Consider the following 18,781-nt stretch of genomic DNA (forward strand, 5'->3'; position numbering starts at 1 on the left):
TATCATATCAGACTTACCAAATGTAAACAAGAGTTTTGTGATGGAAATAGAGGATTGATGTAATAGGAAGCATTGCACTGCAATGCACTTAAGAAAGCAATGAACCATCTTCACATGCATGCTCTGGGGGAGGAGCTTTTGTGCTTCCTATATTAAAGAGAGCCTGGTATCTCTATGGTTTTGCTATGAATCTGTTTCTTTTATATCTCTGCCCAGTATCTTCTGAGTGACTATGGAGATTTGCAAAAGCATATCTCAGACTTAGGTACCCAAATCCCATTGACTTTCTGGAGTCATTTACTGTAGAAGATGTAATTTGGTTCTTAAAACTGTATTGAAATGACATACCTCTTTTTGCTTTTTTTTTTTTTTTATTCTTAGGCAGGATGGTACTAACTCCTTCATGTTATTTTTTCACTTCTAATACTGTTTCTAAGCACAGGTTGCATGTATAATGGAGTCTATAGAGAGAGATCTAGTGTATTGTGAGTTTTAAGTTGGCTGGGAAGACGTGAATTTACTGGGGGAGGAGTAGGACTAAGAGGCGAAAATCCCTTCTTTCCACTTCTCTTTATTTAGAGAAGCATGTGCTCTGTGTCTGCATGTATTTTATATCCATATTCAGCCCTACCCTGAGCAACAGTTAACTCTAATCCAAAGTTGAGTAACTACATTAGCATGATACTGCCCAATTAACTGGGTCAGGCCACAGTAATACGATTGTTCAGCTTCTACTCTGGAGGTAGTGGATGGCACACCAGCTCAGAGCACAAGTGAGGTAAACTTCTTACTGTGCTCTCCATCCAAGGAGAGGTGCTCAAAGTCCCCACTTTGCGTGGCTGCTCTAATTGTGTCACTATGAAAAGAAATCAGTGTTGTATAAACCTTAGAGGTTTTGATTTGTATAAAAGTGGGATTTATTTTTCCCCCCTATTGCTTTGCATTTGTCCCAAGGTTTAATCTTGCAAAAAGTCATCTGTCAATCAAAAGAAAGGAAAACCATTTTCAAACAAGCCATTCCTGCCAAAAAGGAGTGTTTCCATTGCGTTAGAGGAGAACAAAACATGGACATAGAGTTTCCACCATTCTCTTTCAGCATCATAAGGGAAGTAGGATAAAATAATTGGAGAGAAGCTGCTCTCCTCCAAATTTCCCCTTAAGAATATATGAGCTCATAATGGAAAACCAGACTGTCATCAAAGATATTTTCACAATCTCTAAGTTTTAATATTTAAAAATTCCTCTGATGGATCATAGCAAACTATCCCAGCATGGAAGTTCCACACAGATGCGTCTGTGCTTCATAACTGGCATCTAAGATTCTTGACATAAAACTTGGGTACTGAATTACTCCACTTGCCCCATAGTATTAGCTGAGCTAAGGCAGTTCTGCAGGCTTAAGGCAGTCCTGCATCTATGTGCACACTCTAAAAAAGTGCATTTATTTATATTAATCATTAAGTATTCATGTGTCAGAACTGGGCAGGCATTTAAAGACTACCATCAGGTTGGGCAGATGTTTATGCTATGCATTAGTGACATTACAGTCAAAAAAGAAAAGCCGTAATACATGGATGATTAAGTAAGCAAACTGGCAAGCTAAGATGGGTCGAGGAGGAGTAGGCAACATGTATGTGAAGTTACTTATGCCTTTATTCATTTCAGTGACTAAATTCAGCTTTCAGGTTTTCGTGGTCATTGCTAACTTGTTGTTGAACTTGCATGTTATTACAGAGGTGAATTCTGGATATTGAAAATTGTCTTAAATGGGAGAAAAATGTTGCCTAGCCTAGACTGAGCTTGGGGTCTTTCTCATTTGTGAAAGGAGAGCTGCCCTATGTGCTTCTCAGGGGCTGCACTTACAAGAGGCTAAGAATACAAGGGGAAATTAGTGTCACTGCTCACTGGGGCTTCCTCCCTGCCTTTGCTACAAAGTCTTCCCTGTCTGTGTAAGGCTTTCAGCACAGTTAATGTGGAATACTGAAACAACCCTCTTTCAAGTTACAGCGTGCCATCCTGTCAGCTGTTTGCCTCCCAGATGTGTGACAGTTAACAGGAACCCCATGCAATGGGAACTGCTGGGGTTCATAATAAGCTAATTTGGGTTGCTTCTCCTTTTGTTTTATGTTCTTGCTCTATTTGGGAACACCAAATAAGCAACATATAGCAAATGCTTGTGTTGGTTCTTCCGTGAGGAAGACTTCCAAAGACCATGGCCTTCAGCAGAAGGGACAGACACCCTTTTTGTTGCAGGATTACTAGATTATAGCTTTAATCTCTGGGCTGTGGGAATACTCCTGCTACTAGAAAGCCCACAGGATAGAGTTGTGTCTCTTAATGAATTCCAAAAGTATGTCAGGCTGAATTTCAAGCCATTTTTTTTGCTTTTATAAGCAATGTATTTCTTCTTGCTTATAACTTTTCAGTCATCTTAGGTTTGGAACAGGGCTAAACCAACAACGTAGTTTTGGTTTGCCTTGTAAAGTGAATGGTTTTCTATTGTTTCACAAATAACAAAAAAAAAAACAATAGAAACGTTTTCCTCATTTTCAAAGTGTATGTTATGTGTGGGGCTTCTGTTATGCTTAAGGACAGGTCCCAATGGAACATCAAGTCATAAAGAAAAAACAAGAGGTTATATTTTAAAACTGCAATATGTAATAATGTGACCACCTCAGATTTTTAGCTGGCAGCCAGAACTAATAGTTTAATTTTTGGTTAGCCCAAGTCTCAATTGTTAGATTAAATGCAATTCTAAAACAACAATTAAAGATTAACTTCCCATTAGCTTCTGATTGCTGTTGTAGCTGGGATTTTATTTCATGTAATTATCTCTTTTGCGCTTATCAGGTAGAAACAAATTTATTTTATTTAACTTTCTCTTTCTATCTCCATAATATATTTCCCATGAGACAGATTTGAAAGTTTATTTGGTCTGTATTTACTCTTCCTCAGATGATGAACAAGGCTGTATGAGAGGGACAGAAAATCAGGCAGGAAAGGAAATGCCTCTGGCATGCCATAAAGGTCACTGTAACAATCTCATAATCTCATTTCCTCTTTAAAGTTTACCTGGGAGTCCCAACTCTTTTTTTTTTCTGCTTTAGCTCTGCCACTATGTAAAAAAGGAACCCAAGCCACGTGTTGCAATTCTGTGGTATTGCGGTGAAACGGAGCATCCCTTTCCTTTCGGAGTTTAGAAATGTTTATAAGGGAGCCAGCACTTTGCTTCCTTCAGATCACAAAAGCAACCTGTCTGACAACTTCAGTTAACAGGCACCACAGGAAAAGGTGAGAACTCCTTTCTTCTCTAACACTGGGGCAGCACAAGTCTGGTACCAACTGATTCAGGTGCAACTAATGAAAACTTAGAATTGTTTATTTTAAAATGCTTTTAAATAGTAATTGTGACATTTTTCACAGGACAGTATTTATGCTTTTGTGCCTGAAGTTAATTACATAATGTGTATATATATACCTCATAGAATTGGTATCTAACAGAACAGCTTATGGTTTGAGGTAATAATATTTTGTACTTTGCCAGGATTCATTTTGCTGGGGTGTGTCCATTGACAAATATGTATTTATGGTCAGACCATTCTCTGGTTTAAAAAACATACAGTGCCACTGACTTGGCCCTTCCTTGAGCTGGGACTGGGCCAGAGTGATGCCCAGAGGTCCCTTCTCACATAAATCATTTTGTGATCCTCAGTGAAGGAATCTGCACTGATTTACAGCAGCTCCTGCTCCCAGCGTGCAGGGAACCTGTGATGCTGGTACACATTCCTCATCTGTGAAGTGCTCAGGCAACTGCACTGATTAGTGATGTTCAGAAACTGAGTTTATCTCTGATCAATTTTGCAGGTTTTTTGGTCTTTTTTTGGGGGGGTGAGGGGGGTGGGGATATTTTCTTCCTCAATCCCCAAAATGGAGTAATTTTCCATGAAAATTTGAATTGGTTTTTTTTTCATCCAAACTTCAATTATGAATCTTCTCCCTAAAACCAGGAGAAACTTTTCTTTTTTCAAGTTACAGTTTTCATGAAAGGCTGATACAGAACAGAAGGCTTGTTTTACACCCTTCTCCTCCAGATTATAGTTGATATTTCAGATAGCAGCATAGTGATGGATGCCATGTCACAACGAAAGAAATTAGCATCTTTTAGAAAGTTGCAAAACGTGTTTTTCTTTCACAAATTACAGATAATCCTGCCTTCAATGGAAAATCATCAGTAGCTAAAAATGTTTACCTTTTAATGAAGCAATAAACTGCTGATAGGTTGCCTGATAATATCTGGCTTTTCACTGAGCAGTAGTGCCTCTCTCTGAGTATAGATGCAGTGTGAGCTAGTTCCTCTCCTAGATACTCCCTGCAGATACTTGTAGCTTCTGATCCCATTAATAGCTATGTTGTGAGGGGTTCAAAATCAGATAATTTAGCACTGGTACAGAGACAGTTGACTTCTGATCACAATTAATGACTGCTAGTAATAAAAAAGCAGATATGGAGCACATAAAAATACACACAAACTCTTCCTCCATAAACCCAAATGAATATGTCTCATGGAATATGAGAAGAAATCAGGACTACTCCCCTTTCACTGAAAAAGGCTAGTTTGGGAGGAAAAAAATCCTAAACCACTTAATTTTGTGTTTTTCATGTGCATTCTGTTTCTAAGTCATACTCCTGTTCATTTGGTTTAATCTCCAGTTGAAAAGATCTGAAACTGTAACTTGTCAAAGTTTTTTATGCACCCAGTGGTTACTACAATATTTGGCATATATGTTTTGTGTTTCATGAAGAGCTCTAGCTGTATTTTTCAGTCAGGACAAATATACATTTATATATTGTAAATACAGCCACATACTTGCATATTCCCATGTGAGATACATGTTTATCTCTCAAATAAACACAGCTACAATGATATACATACACAGCTATTTCTGCAAATACAGCTGTGGCATTGAATCCAGTAGGAATTTTGGCTGAAATTGCTTGCAAAATGAATTAAGCTATGCAGCCTCAGGTGGACATTATAACTGGCACCAGTTAGGCAAGTGTCAGTATTGACACCAGCTCTACACTGCATTACTGACACTGCTGTCCCTTGTTCTCACCAAGGTGAGGAAGAATACAGTCCAGCAAAACACTCCAGCTAGTCCTTCATTTTATTTGCAATCCTTTGTTTCAGAAAGACTACTGGCATGTACATAAACCAAGAAATATATTTACAAGCTTTGTATGACTGGAATTTAATGTCTATGGATCCTTTAGTCAATGCCTTGTTCATGCAAGTAGCCTCAGTGACATCAGCAAGACTTTTCTTGCCTGAGGAATATTTAACTGAAGGACCTGGGAATGCTTCTGAGCTCCTGACCACATAAGACCTATGCACACAACAATTTCCTCTAAGTTCCGTGGTTTCTTCTCTAAACTGGTTTGTGGTGTCAATAACCAGCAGATCAAAATCTCGGCTTGAGTTCAGTACAAACCTGATTTCCAATTTTTATGTAGTCTTAGAGTTCTTAGTTTACTGGAACTGACTCTCTCTTGCTGTTATCCTGCCCAGCACTGGGCTTGGTTTCGGTACACATTCAGTAATCCTCAATGAAGTTAGTAATTTGGTTTTTTCCCCCTGCAGATGTCTCACCTACTATTTGCCATACTTTCATTATTTTCCTTTTCTGCCCTTCTGGAAGCACAGTGGAAACTGAGGGAAAATGGTAAGCAGTCTTCACTTACTGAGACCTACAGCTACTGTAGGACACGAGGGTATTTCAGAGTCATGCTTGTGTTCACAAGTACAGCATTTGTTAGTTATAGTACCTTAGGCCAGGATTCTTCCTGTTTGTTTGTGGATAACTAGCCACCTAACTGGTATTGAAGTCCTAAAATGTTGTTCAACGGCCATTTGAATTTTTGTATTAGAAACTGTCTTATTTCTCACTCTCTTGTTTCAAAAGTTTCAGTCATGAGGTCTGGAAGCAGAAACAGCATCTTGTGACTTAGGTAACAGCCCACAAATAGGCGAGTGCAGACTTAATTGTTGAAAAGAATATTTCATAGTAAAATCTAAAACCCTAGAAGTGGCTCATCCAACTTTTCTGGTAAATAATTTAAATGTAAATACATTTGCAAAAAGACAGAATCAGTAATAAGCAAATCTGCTGAATAACTTACCAGAAAATTGGGCTAAATTCAGCTAATCAAATTTGCTGTTCTTATTCACCCAGTGTAGCTCCATAATCCAGGCTGTCTTCAATGCAGTTATCCAAAAAGGACCCTAATCAACATGATGAAAACATTCTTAATCTGACTGTGTTTTAATTTCCAAAACTAATTCAATTGCTTTTCCCTGTATCTTTACATTTAAAAATTATTTATCCTGTGGGTTCCCTGGACAATGCCATGATGCTGAAAACTGTGTTTGTCAGTATTGAGAATAATCTGTGCTTGAAATCTGTAAGATTTACCTTGCCTGTGCTTCAAAGGTCCATAAGCAGTTTGGTAAGCTTTCAAGCCACCTGGAGTTGCATGTTTTCTGTCATTTTAGATTCAGTGTTTCACACGTATTTCTTAGTGTTCTTAGTGATAAAGTCTTAAAGCTCCCATTCTGTTGAGGTGCTCTTAGATCTTAGAACTCTGATTTCCTGAGCTGAGCCTTGCTGTGGTCTTGACACACTAAGAAACAAATTTTTGCCATTTCTTGCATGTAGAAGAGTCTCTGAGGTCACTGAGCGTGGTTGAGAAGCCTGTGGCAGCTGTAGTATATCTGAGCAATGATTGTTACATTTGAGAACTGATGCCACACAAAAATGTAGGTGAAGTTCTCTAGCAAAGAGACAAGAGAAGATAACATTTCTTTAATGGGGTTGTTATTTTGTTATGTGGTATGTCTTCTGATTTATAAAGGCCAACAGGGCTCTTCAAAATTACCAGATGGTATTTAGAAGACCTCTGTTGTAGTCCATTTGGCTCTGCTGTAGCTCAGCTCAGTCATAACCCATCTCTTAGTAGTTGCTCCACTGGGACCATGGTGATAGGAGTACAGATTGTTCACTGCAGAAAATTGAAAACAACAACAGCTATGGACAAATACAAACTGCTTTCCCAGAGCTCCCATCTATCTCATTGCTTACTCACAGACTTTGATGCTGAAGAAGGCAAAGAATCATAGCTTAGCTTTAAAACCACAAAGCAATTTTACACGCCATCCTGTGAGGAAAGGCCACAAGCCACGTGCCCAAGGAATACCTGGGCTCAGTGTGTCCTGGCATCCTCACCTTTAAAATAAAGGTACCTGCCTACTTCCTATGGTTATGAACTGCTATAAGGTTCTCTGGGAACATGGAAAAAAAATTAATCACTTCTTCCATTAAAATGTCACCCTGTTGATCAGCAGGTTCTAGAGACATGATTTTTTTAGGTTGAACCTCTTCTTGTGCTTAAGGTTTCCAGGTGATGGTGAGGCTTTGGGTAAGAAAGCCAGAGATTTGTTAGTGGTTTTCCTGGAAAGTAGAGTTGAAAAAAGGGCTCAGCTCAACGTTTATATCGTCAGGTATGAGTAGCTGCTAACGTGTCTTTCTCTGCAATGTCCAGTGTACGTCATAGAATCAGAGTGGAATAATGAGGCACCAGCTAAAAGAGTGGAGCTCACCTGTAACACATCTAATGAGACACTGCCAGTGTACTGGGAAAAGGACAGCGAGCTGAAAGGAACTGGAAAGACTCTGATTGCTGAAGTGAAGGAGTTTCCAGATGCTGGCAACTATACCTGTCTGACAGCTGATACCCATGAAATCGTCAGCTATGATTTCTTCCTCATAACTAAAATAGACTCCAATGGGCAAATGATAAGGTCAATTCTGAAAAGCTTTGATGGTATGGTCATCATATTCTGTGATGTATCTTGTTCAGTTTTGTGCCTTGGAACTTTGTGAGGTCCAGAGGGAGCTCTCTGGAGAAATGTGCCAGAAACACCTACTTTAAAATGGGTCCTCTTCAGATGTTTTACTGACAGTGTAGGGCAAAGCATTACTTTTGTGGGTTTGTTCATGGAGCATCTGATGAGCAGCATAGGAATCTGTTGCCGTGGGATTAATTTAGACTCTCTAGACCTATAGGATGGAGTGATGGTAGGAATTATTAGAATCAGGATAACATCAATACTATGCCACTGCTTTTCTAGTGGGGAATCAAGTGACTTGCTTTGCCTTCATCTCACAGACCCAGCACTCAGGAGAGAGTTTGCAAAACCAGGGCTGCATGGTTTGACATGACCAAGGACTGACCTAGATTTTAAGTGCTATAATTTGGGCTTTTCCATCCACAATTAACCCACTGGACAAGCCTGTGATGTTTTACATTTTCTGCATGAACCTCACTCATCTATGTCTCATATTGCAGTTCCTTACTGTTGTGCCAAGAATTTAGGAATTTCCAAGGCTTTTTCCCTGACTCCTGGGCCCAGATGTCAGATGCAGTAGGCTGGTCTGCCAGTCAGCTACATCCAGGGCACAATATAGAGAGTCTGCAGTGCTGGGCAGCATAAACAAAACACACGCCTGTACTATGGCCTCATTCACTTCTCATACTGGAAACATTCCCCACAAAGTGCCCCAGTGTGTGAAGATGAGAGATGATCCCCTGCAAGCACTCTCATGCACGGGGTAACAAATACAGAGCTTTGCCAACTGAATAGCTGCAATGTTTCTTTGTGAAAGGAACAATGGCTTTGTCTATATAAATCTCTTACTGACAGCTGTTTGCAACAGCTGGGGTGTGCTCTAGCTCCTGTCAATAGCCATGTAGATGTGGTTAATGTGGGCCCATGTAAACCAGCTTCCAGCCACTCACTAACTGTGGTTATATGGCCTTTTAACTACAGGTGGCTGCCCAAAGGCAGTATGAGACTGTCTGCTGATGTACCCCCCAGGTACCAAAGTAGATGGGAGCCTACTGAATCACTGTTTTCTCTCTGCTTTGACCTCTTTGGCAAAAAGACTAAATAAACCATGTTTCTGTCTTTTCCATCTAGAGCCAAACAAGACATTTTTAAAATGTGAGGCAAAGAACTACTCTGGAATTTTCATATGTTCATGGATGACAGAAAATGAGAGTCCAAATGTGAAGTTCACAATCAGAAGTCTAAAAGGGTAAAAGCTTGTACTTTCCTTAACAACTTCATAGTAAGGCTGGAGCAACCTTTTTGTTACTCTCAATAGGAGATCCTGGATTTTAGGCTGTTGAGGACATGTAGAAGGCAAGGAATCCCTCTTCCAGGGTCTGAACATGTGCAAAATGTTTTGAGCCATCACTGGGACTAACTTTAGTAAGGGCATGGAAGATGCTCATAAATTAATAAAGGCTTGAAAATGGACCAACCCCCACTGGACTGTTACAGCTGCTACAGTACAGCCACAGGGTAACTTAAGCAATAACAAACCAGTTCATGCTGTGGAGACAGAGGAAGTTGAGCCAAAAGCAGAAACAATTGTAGTACCAAGTCCCTTCGCAGCAGATCCAGTGCAATGAGGGGAGTGGGAGGCTGCACCCACTGCAGAAGCCACATGCCACTGACGAGTCTCTGTTGAGGAACGCTGCAGAAACCTGCAGGGGAAATATGTGAGGGGAACCTTATGGGGATTTCCTGCCTCCCACTACTCTTGGGGGTTTCTCCAAAACATGGAGGGCTTAAGCAAACATCAGTTTGTTAAAGAAGAAGCAACTGCAAAGTGTTTTATTTTGCTGAATGCAAAAATAGAACTGGATTCAGGTAGTACTTTATAGGTAGCTTTTGCTATTTGTTTCCCAATTGATACATTTTAACCTTCTCTTATTTCTTCCAGCAAGGCTTTGGAAAGGGCTAAGGAACAAAGTAAGATACTAGAGCTTGTCATGGGACAGTGGTAATAAGGAATGAGATATCCTCATTTAGGTTTAAACCCTAATTCATTCTGCTAAGGTAGTGGGGCTTTTGTGATTTACATTAATATGTAATACAGCACTGAAAATGTAAGAGCTAAGAATTCCCACTGTCCTGCAGCTGTTGAAGCACAACCATAAAATGATGCAGGCAACATCAGAACATTACCTTACCAACTACATGGTGTTCTTGTGGCAACGAATTCTCAGGACAAACAAGCATTTCCAGTATTTTTCTCTGTTCTGTATTCAGCCCTCAAGGAGACATAATCTGCAGCAGCCCTGTAGCTCACACTGATGCATCAGTGACTGAATACACAGCCCAGTGCCAGAAAGAAAGCTACTGTCCCTTTGCTGAAGAGCACGAGCCAATTGAGATGTTCCTGGAGGTCATTGATGAGGTGGAATATGAGAACTACACTAGCAGCTTCTTCATCAGAGATATCAGTGAGTAGATCAGGAATCATGATTAAGTCTTAGCTTTATTCTTGCCAATAGTGGAACTAACAACGGGAGCTGATCAAACCAAGCTTGGGAATCCCTGCCCTGTTCTACTGTAAATCTGTATCAATCCCCCAGTTACAGGAACAGGGGAAACAAATCATAGCAGCAGTCTGGAAGAAGATGAGGAAGTGAAGAAGCAACATTTTCCTAGCTTGTGACCTCAAACCCTCAAACACTGCATCTCCCAGATGTTTCTGTAGCCTTCTTTATTAGATGGAGATGTTTTGTAAGGGTTATGTGAGAGAAGTCAGAGAATAACCAATAACCCAGCAGCCTCTTCTCTGAGAGCTGCTGATTTACTCAGATAATGGTTAATGCTCTCCCTCTGATCCATTTTTAAAAATGGGCATCCAGGGCAGGGTAATAGAAACTGACAGGAAAGAAGAGGACCAGTTGTGTCCATGATGCCACAGGGCACAGGAAAAGGAAGCAACATCCTACAGAAACAGATGCTTTGCTAAATATCCTAACAGTCAGCAGGGCCCAAAGACATTCATCTGTGTCCAACAGGGCCCTCTGCAACCCTCTGGGCAAAGAAAAAGAAGGATCTTAACCTGGAGAGACTCTGGGAGTGTGCTTAAGCTTTCATAAGAAGCATATAAGGCAATTCATATCCATCATGTCTACCTCTCTTTTAATCTCATGGGGGCCATCAAAGATGACTCCTATAAAACTACCAACAGTAGTATACCAACATCTAATATTATGCTGCTAATACAAATGCTGTATTTTCTCTTGCAGTAAAACCTGATCCACCTCAGTGTCAGTATGTGGCCACAAATGGAACAGTGACCTGGACCTACCCCAGAACATGGAGCACACCCAAGTCCTACTTCCCTTTGACTTTCAGGGTCAAAGTTGAAAGTACAAAGAAAGGCAACAGCCAGGTAGTGATACAACATTTGAAACAGAGTTTTCTTGCTTGAACAGACAATATAAATAATACAAACTCAGTATGCAAGAATTATGGACTAAACTTAAAAACATAATAACAATAAAAAAGGGTGCTGAGACCCAAATGTAGCAGGATACTGTCTTGGCACGAAGAGACCTCTTCCTAGTTCTGTGAGCAATAAGCTCCCAAACAACACACTCTGGGGTGGATGCAGTGCTGATGTCACTGGGGAGATAAAATCATGCCCAACATTGCATAGCTGTGCTCGTGTGAGAAAAGTGTTTACTAATTCGTTAGTAGGCTGTGTGGTTCCTAATGTGGGAAAATCCCCATTTCCAAACCAAGAAGTCTAGGATCTGTTGCACTGTTTTCCTTGTATGCTGTTTCTACTGGGGTAGCTCAGACTTTCTTTGTAGGTGACTTGGCAAATAAGGAATCAGTGACTCATTTGGTAGCATTTCTGTGGGGATTGGTGCAGACTAAAATCTTGGGCACTAACTTTCCAGTTAATTGTTATCATATTAGTTAATTGTATTGTTATTGTATTGTTAATTGTATTAGTTAATTGTTAACTAAACATTGCTACTCTCTATTAGTCTGAAATCACAAAATGGTTTTGCTTCATTTGCTAATGCTCACGGATACACACTGAAGGGTACACGACAGGAGTATGGCAATTTGCTTAGGTGGGCAAATCAAAAGCAGAACTGGAAAGAAACACACAAATCAGTGGACCACAGCGCAGGTTCTTAACTGCAGTGTTGCTCTTCCTTGGTCCAGCAGTCAGAGAAGTAAACCAACGTAACTAGCATTCCAGTTTGTAAACCAGACACTAGAGGATGTCTTTTTCTATGTGAAAAAAAATCCCAACACGGCAAGCGTGTACCGGCAGATGGGGCCATTCCCCTTAGTGCTGACTCCTTGATCTTAGTGGCGTTAGTAGAGTCCCTTGTCCCTGAGGCAGAGAAGCAGAGAGTGCTTCTTGTAGCAGCCACAAGCCCTCAGTGGAAATTTCAGCGATGCTGAAAAGTAGCAACTTCTGTCTTTTAAGGTTCTCACTCTGGAAGAAGAAGAAAAAAGAGAAAACCCCAGATAAACAAGTTAACCCTTTAATGCTGGTTTGGGGGTTGGATCGCTTTACAACATTAACTCCAGTGGCAAGTGGGCTCTTAGTTTGTTTTTACCGAAGCTTAAGTTTCCACATGTCCTCTTGACTTTGGTATCTGTGGGTGAAGACTGGTGCCTTGGAAGCAACAGACTGCCAGTGGAGTTTTTAAGTTATGTGTGCTTATTGCAGTCTGTCTGGCACTTTATTGTGTGTTCTGCTTGACCTTTACAATCTGCTGATGGAGCTGTGCCCTGTTCAGGTCTCTGGCACTGATGAGCAGTCCATTAAGATTCCAGCAGCTGGGCCCAAGAGGAAGATCTCTGTGCAAGCCAGGGATCGTTATTACAATTCATCCTGGAGTGAGTGGTCTTCACTTTGCAGGTAAGGCTTAGAGAACCTTCTGCTGGAGGAGCAGGGGTGATTCCTTACCTAGGAGAGTAAGGTGCCCATGAGCTACTTCTGTTTCTTAAATATTCATTTGTTTCACAATTCCTCATAGTCCTCACAGACATTTTTGTCTCCTGAATGTTTGGTTATTTAATCCATGTAAATCAGAGAGGAAACAATGGATGTAGGTTCACAGACAAAGGTAGAATTCTACCTCATTAGGCCCTTACAAATATTGCCTGAGAAATAGATGAGCATTTGGTTGTTGCCAATATTGAATCAATGTTGAGCATCCAAATGCAGCAGCCAACCCATATACAGCCAAGTTCTACCAGTAAAATAAGAAAGGGAGTAAGAGAGAGCTCTGAGATATTTGCTATTAGAAAGAAAAGCTATAAGCAGCTTCTGCTAGTCCTAGAAATGGCTGTTTCCTTATTCTGTGAATTGATCAGTGCTCTCTGACAGCTCTGAATTACTCTCAGCCCAGCTTTCCAAGTCAAAACATATTTTTAAATACGGAAATATCCTCCTTCAGATCCAATACCCAAAAGAATTATGCAGATTTTTCTCTTCATCCTCTCTTCTGTAATTTTGGGGTGTTTTTTCACTTAGATGTAGATGCAAATCTCTCTGACCTCCAAGTATCCTGAGTCACACTCTTGAAAAGTTGTAAACTTGTAGCCCTATTGAAACATTTGAAATGAGATCACACTTCTGTCATGTTCACACGGGAACTTCTGAGCCTTGTATTGCGTGGTCTGGAGTCCTTTAGAACAATTGAGGAGTGGCATTTCACTGCATGGCTCAGACCAGCAAAGCCTTACTGAGAAATGGACTAAAAATCTAGATCTGAGGGAAATAAAAATCTTAGTTCTTATGTAAATTTCCTTTCTCTTATTTTACAGATAACCAGTAAGAGATTCTAGGAGAATGGCACAGTGCTCCTAAAGAAAGTAAAGAATGAACTAGCACAAGAACATAATCAGAAGGAAATCTGCATTGAGATTATTAAGAAGCCATGCTTACTTTTTTGTAATAGATTGATGTGGCCCTGATTTTGGCAGCTCTTTTAAATTCCTTAGATTTTAGCAATACCTTTAGCATACATCATGTTATATTAACATGCATAGTGTTTTGATGCATTGTTGTTAGCCATTATTATAGGTTCTGCATATTCTTGTATTGCTTCTATTTATTTATTTATTTATTTATTATTATTTATTTACTTGACATGACTTGCAATGCCAGATGATGGCAGTTGCTATTTAAACTGTTTCATGTGTTAATTTATTTGGGAAGCTAATGTGCTGAAAGAACTGTTTTAGTATTCCATTATTTAACTGTTTAATTATTTGATAACCTATTTATTTTAATTTAGTATTATTTATTGTGTTGAAATGTATTGGCACAGAAAGCCTTGGCTGCATGTGGCAGCCACATATCATGTCTCTGGGCCATCGTTGTTGGCCAATGTGACAGCAGATGTTTTAGTAACAGAAGGAATTGCAAGTTCTGAGTCCCAGCTACGTTTGCTGCTGGAGTTTTTCCACTGGCTGTGTTTACATTACGTTGATGCCCAGGTATGAACACTGCAAATGGTTGTTGCCTGAGAGGTCAATCACTCTTAAAGGCCTATGCCTGTAGCTGAGCCGAAGCTGCAATGGAAGCACTGGCATGGAGGCAGCTTTGAGGTGCTGTGGTTGGAAAAGTCCTGTTGCTGTTGCCACCTTTGGTGAACATGAAAGAAAAAAGGAGCCAATAACTCAATATAACACCTCCTAACAAAACTCCTTTCTTTCATGCCTGTGATCATTAGAGGCCCCTTATTCAGTGACCCAACTGTACCCAATGCACCTCTTGCAGTGGTGTTTTCTGACAGTAACATTAAATCAGATCTGCTGTGCCAAAGGCAAAACCACAGGCACAAGTAGTCATGAATCTGCAACTGAAACCAAGGCAGCTTAAATGATTTAAGAAAAAACGCAGTTTATCTGGTATTTCAGATAGCAATTGGTAACTGGTTTTATCCGTGGATGTTAAACATCTAGTTAGAGTTTTAGAATACAGATCTTTATAGTTCATTTTGAAAGTATTGCCCTACTTCTGCAACATATGCTAGGTGCCTTCACCGAACCTTAGGGAAAAAATCAAGTCCTGCTTCTGTACTGCTTACAGTGTAAGTGCCCAGGTCAGGAAAGGAGTAGAAGCAAGTGTTAAAGCCTGTCCATTTTTGTGAAACCACCTAAGTCCTGATTTCTAGGAGGGCGAAATACATTATAATATCTTTGAAGATTTAGGCCTTAATCCCTGATAGAGAAGCACTGAAATTGAAAATAGGTTTCCATTGTGACCGTGCTTCCTTTTTTCTAGTCTTAGCAATTTTACGTGGTAATTAAAGATATTTAAACACTGAAATGTGGGATGTATCTGATATTTCAGAAAACTGTTGATAATCTAGCTACAAGTGCTGTTAGTATTTATTAAGGTACGCATCTTATTTTTGCTATAAATGCAACTTACTGTGCTTTTTTTTTTACAAAGAATCTAATAATAAATACATCTGAAAACAAGAAAATTTGGTTTACTTATGATATTTGAGAATGGTTTATATCACTCTTCACCTTCCTACCAGTATATTAGACACTACTTTTGAGGCAATGTCTGTAGGGAGAAGTAATATTACTGATTGATGCTACCAAGTACATGGCTTGTGAAAGTGTACAGGAGAACAGAGAAGAGTCATGCCTGTTAGTCTTCAGTCTCTTCTAAACCCTCTTCTGCAGGCCAAGAAAGGATTGTTTCTTCTGCAGCCTAAGAGCACACTGAAGTTCACTGGCCTCTGTGGTCTGGAGGTTTGCAACTGAAACTAGGCTGACATGTATCTTGAGGTCTTTGAGGTTTCTCTCTAATACTGTTGGTACAGTGTGGAGAATTAGTAGGACCTTCCTGTTCTTTGAATATCTGGGCTGAAACCCCAGCACCATTGAAACCAGTCATTGAAACCTCTCATCACCTTTGATTCAGCCATTTTCACTCCCAGAAATACTCAGGCTGAATTTACAAGTATCCTGATAAAGACTATATGAAACTATAACCTTTGGAGGAAAATGCTTTTCTGTGCTTTGATCCCACAATGTGAGTTAAACCTCCCTGAAGGAAGCTTCAGTGGAAAGTCATTGTCTAAGATTCTTCAGAAAAATAGCAAAGCGCAGCTTGAAGTTGGATTCAGTCCTTGATTATCCATACCATGGGCCTTACAGGGATCCAAGTGCCCCTGAGTATCTGTTCTAGGAATTGTCCGTCTCCCATCTCTGGGGAACTCTCTAGATTCTATAAAAGGGTGTCAGCATCACAGAACAAATATTCAGTATGATGCCTCCATACACTGGAGATCATCTCTGAACATATTCCCTCCAGTCAAGAAAATAATAGCTCATGTGTCTGTTAATCCTTGTACTTCTGTATCTTAATTCCTGTCCTGGTGCACTGTAAATGCACCTGTATCCTTCTAGATGTCACAATGGGCACACTCAATCAGACTCCACAATGTAAAAAATTGTCTTCAATACCCTTCTACTGCAAAATCAAAGCTTCTTTGACATAAAATTATAGAACTGATATTTATTCCTGAGGCAACTATAGTTATTAATCATACACATAATAGGTCTTCTACTGGACCCTTGTCTTAGTGAGCCAGCATCTCCTGGGAAGGGGCAGCTCCTCTAGCTTTCTATTCAGACTCTTCATTCATCATGTGGGTTTAGGTTTTGCCTACCACACCTCTCTAAATCTGCACTGCACTGAGACTGACTAATTCCCTCCAGGGCTTTTTGTGGGTGATCCTCATCTTAAAGAAGGCTTTACAAATAGTTGCTGTACTTAATGAGGCACTAATAGGTTGCAGTAGGAGCTTGCTATCCTCTAAGTGCTTCACCCATTACAGCTGGGTAAGCAGAGACTGGTAACAGCAAAAGAGGGGGAAAGGCTTATGTCTGATTAGGGGTTCTGTGAAAGAACACAGATTTCAGGTCCAAATTCTTCACATCTACCCCTCCTTTCATGTTGGCCTTCATCTTATGCCTCTTCTACTTAAGTCGTACCTTCTCTTTTTTATAAGAGATTTTATAAAAATAGAGGTAAGATTTTTAATACAGGCAAGACCAACATGTGTCCTCTAACCTTGTTCTGAGACATGAAAAAACTTCAAAGATAGCTTTCCTCAAATATGTCAGTTTGACTGACTTCAGTGTGACAGAACTTCAAAGTGCTAAGCTCCTGGAATTTTGATCTTAACGTACAAAATAGAGTGTGATTCAAAATCAGTCCTATTCAGAGCTCACTGTCCAATTCATACAGAACTAAGTGCTAAGCTGCTAATGCCTGTTTTGCATATATCTGTGAAGAATCAAGTAATTCAGAAACATCAGTGGTATAACACTAAGTAACTCAAGGGATTCACAAGGGAGTTGCACAATAGCAGGTATCACAGCCTTGTAATTTACCTTAAAGAGATCAGAAGATGCAAAGAAAAAGAATAAAGATCAGCTCCAGTCTTTGCAGGGAGTCTGGTGTTGGGTATTTTTACTTTCTAAAATAACACCTGAAAGCCTTAGTGGGGACCTGTCCCAGCTTGACAGCTGCAATTTTAACTAAACCCTTCTTTGATCTCTCTTAAGGTGTGCAAAATGGGAAACTCACCTTCCTTCAGGCAGATACCCAAATGTTTTGGCACGGTTTGATGCCTTAAGAAATACATCATTTGGTTCACAAATCTTCCATTGCGCAAGACTTTAAAAGTCTGATACACTAATTGCACATGGGTGGACAACCCTAACCACCCACTCACAACAAAATTGATGGAGCTTGTGTACCAGGTTGCGTATAAACATGTGCTGGAATCACTAACAGGTCTGAATTTCCACTTGTGACTGTACCAACATCTACCTTGGCTTGTGCATTCTTCCCAGGCATACATGGGGTGTGAGAATACGTTTTTTAGCTGGTCCATGTGCCATTTTTTTCAGCACTGTTGATGTCCTCAATATGAGGCACTCCACATGAATGGGAACAAGCTGCTGCCACCAGCGCTTTCTGGAATGCAGCAAGATAACATCCTCCCATGCAGAATAAAGCAGGCACTTAGCTAATGACATGCTACAGCAGCATTCTTGGCATCACATTTGTGCACCATTCAGGGCTCCAAAAATAAAAGGAATGCATCAATAATTGTGACAAATGTTCTCACTCAGAAAAATATGCACTAATATTTCATCAGATGTAACAGGCCCATTAAAGTGAATAATCGTGTTCAACAAGCAACTGCTTTTTCTTCCAAATAACAACTCAGAGAGATAAGAAGTTGGGAAAAGACAAGATACGATAAGGAAAGTAGAAAATTACCAGAGGCCCACAATAAACATACATGTATTCAAACAGTATGTCCCAGCCAATGGAAACCAGTACAAGTTTGCTGATGAGACCAGCAGCTATTACAAACGAATCTGAACACTTGTTTCCCAACAACTTTTTTTTCTGAGGAGCTAAAATCAAATCAATATCCTACTCTATTGTCAGTGTCTGCTTTGTCAAACCTAGAGATGTGAACTCGTAAGGACAAATACAATATGCCACAAAGTCCCAAAGCAGCTGACTGCCAGCAACAGCTGACATTCACCTATGAGAATCACAGAATCAGTTCAGGTGGGAATGGACCACTGAAGGACTCTTGGTTCCCCACATTCTTGCCCCACCACCAGACCATGGTAAGAACAGATCCGTTTTTCCGTGGTGTCTCTGGGCAACCTGTTCCAATGCTTGACTGCTCCCATTGTGAAATTTGTTTTCCTCACCTCTAATTGAAATTTCTCTTGCTGCAATTTGCTCTATTCCCTTGCTTCCTTTCACTGTGAACCTCCAAGGAGTCTGGCTCTTGCCTGCTCTGTACATCCCCATAACGTAGCTGA

General features: G+C 40.2%; 1 protein-coding gene across 1 annotated transcript; it reads left to right on the forward strand.

Moving 5' to 3' along the window:
* Positions 1 to 5,641: 5,641 nt before the first annotated feature.
* Positions 5,642 to 12,848, forward strand: IL12B (interleukin 12B). The gene is made up of 6 exons (XM_005144979.4): positions 5,642 to 5,723; positions 7,600 to 7,881; positions 9,038 to 9,155; positions 10,178 to 10,371; positions 11,170 to 11,315; positions 12,691 to 12,848. Exons 1-6 carry the CDS (start codon positions 5,642 to 5,644, stop codon positions 12,814 to 12,816), a joined length of 948 nt encoding a protein of 315 aa, XP_005145036.2. The 3' UTR covers positions 12,817 to 12,848.
* Positions 12,849 to 18,781: the final 5,933 nt, after the last annotated feature.

The sequence above is a fragment of the Melopsittacus undulatus genome, chromosome 10 (genome assembly GCF_012275295.1).
Source record: "Melopsittacus undulatus isolate bMelUnd1 chromosome 10, bMelUnd1.mat.Z, whole genome shotgun sequence".
Taxonomy (NCBI): domain Eukaryota; kingdom Metazoa; phylum Chordata; class Aves; order Psittaciformes; family Psittaculidae; genus Melopsittacus; species Melopsittacus undulatus.

Coding starts and splice junctions, on each gene's coding strand:
- IL12B (XM_005144979.4), top strand. CDS start 5,642: ATGTCTCACCTACTATTTGCCATACTTTCATTATTTTCCTTTTCTGCC. Junction 7,882..9,037: donor AATTCTGAAAAGCTTTGATG/GTATGGTCATCA, acceptor TTTTCCATCTAG/AGCCAAACAAGACATTTTTA. Junction 11,316..12,690: donor CAAAGAAAGGCAACAGCCAG/GTAGTGATACAA, acceptor TGCCCTGTTCAG/GTCTCTGGCACTGATGAGCA.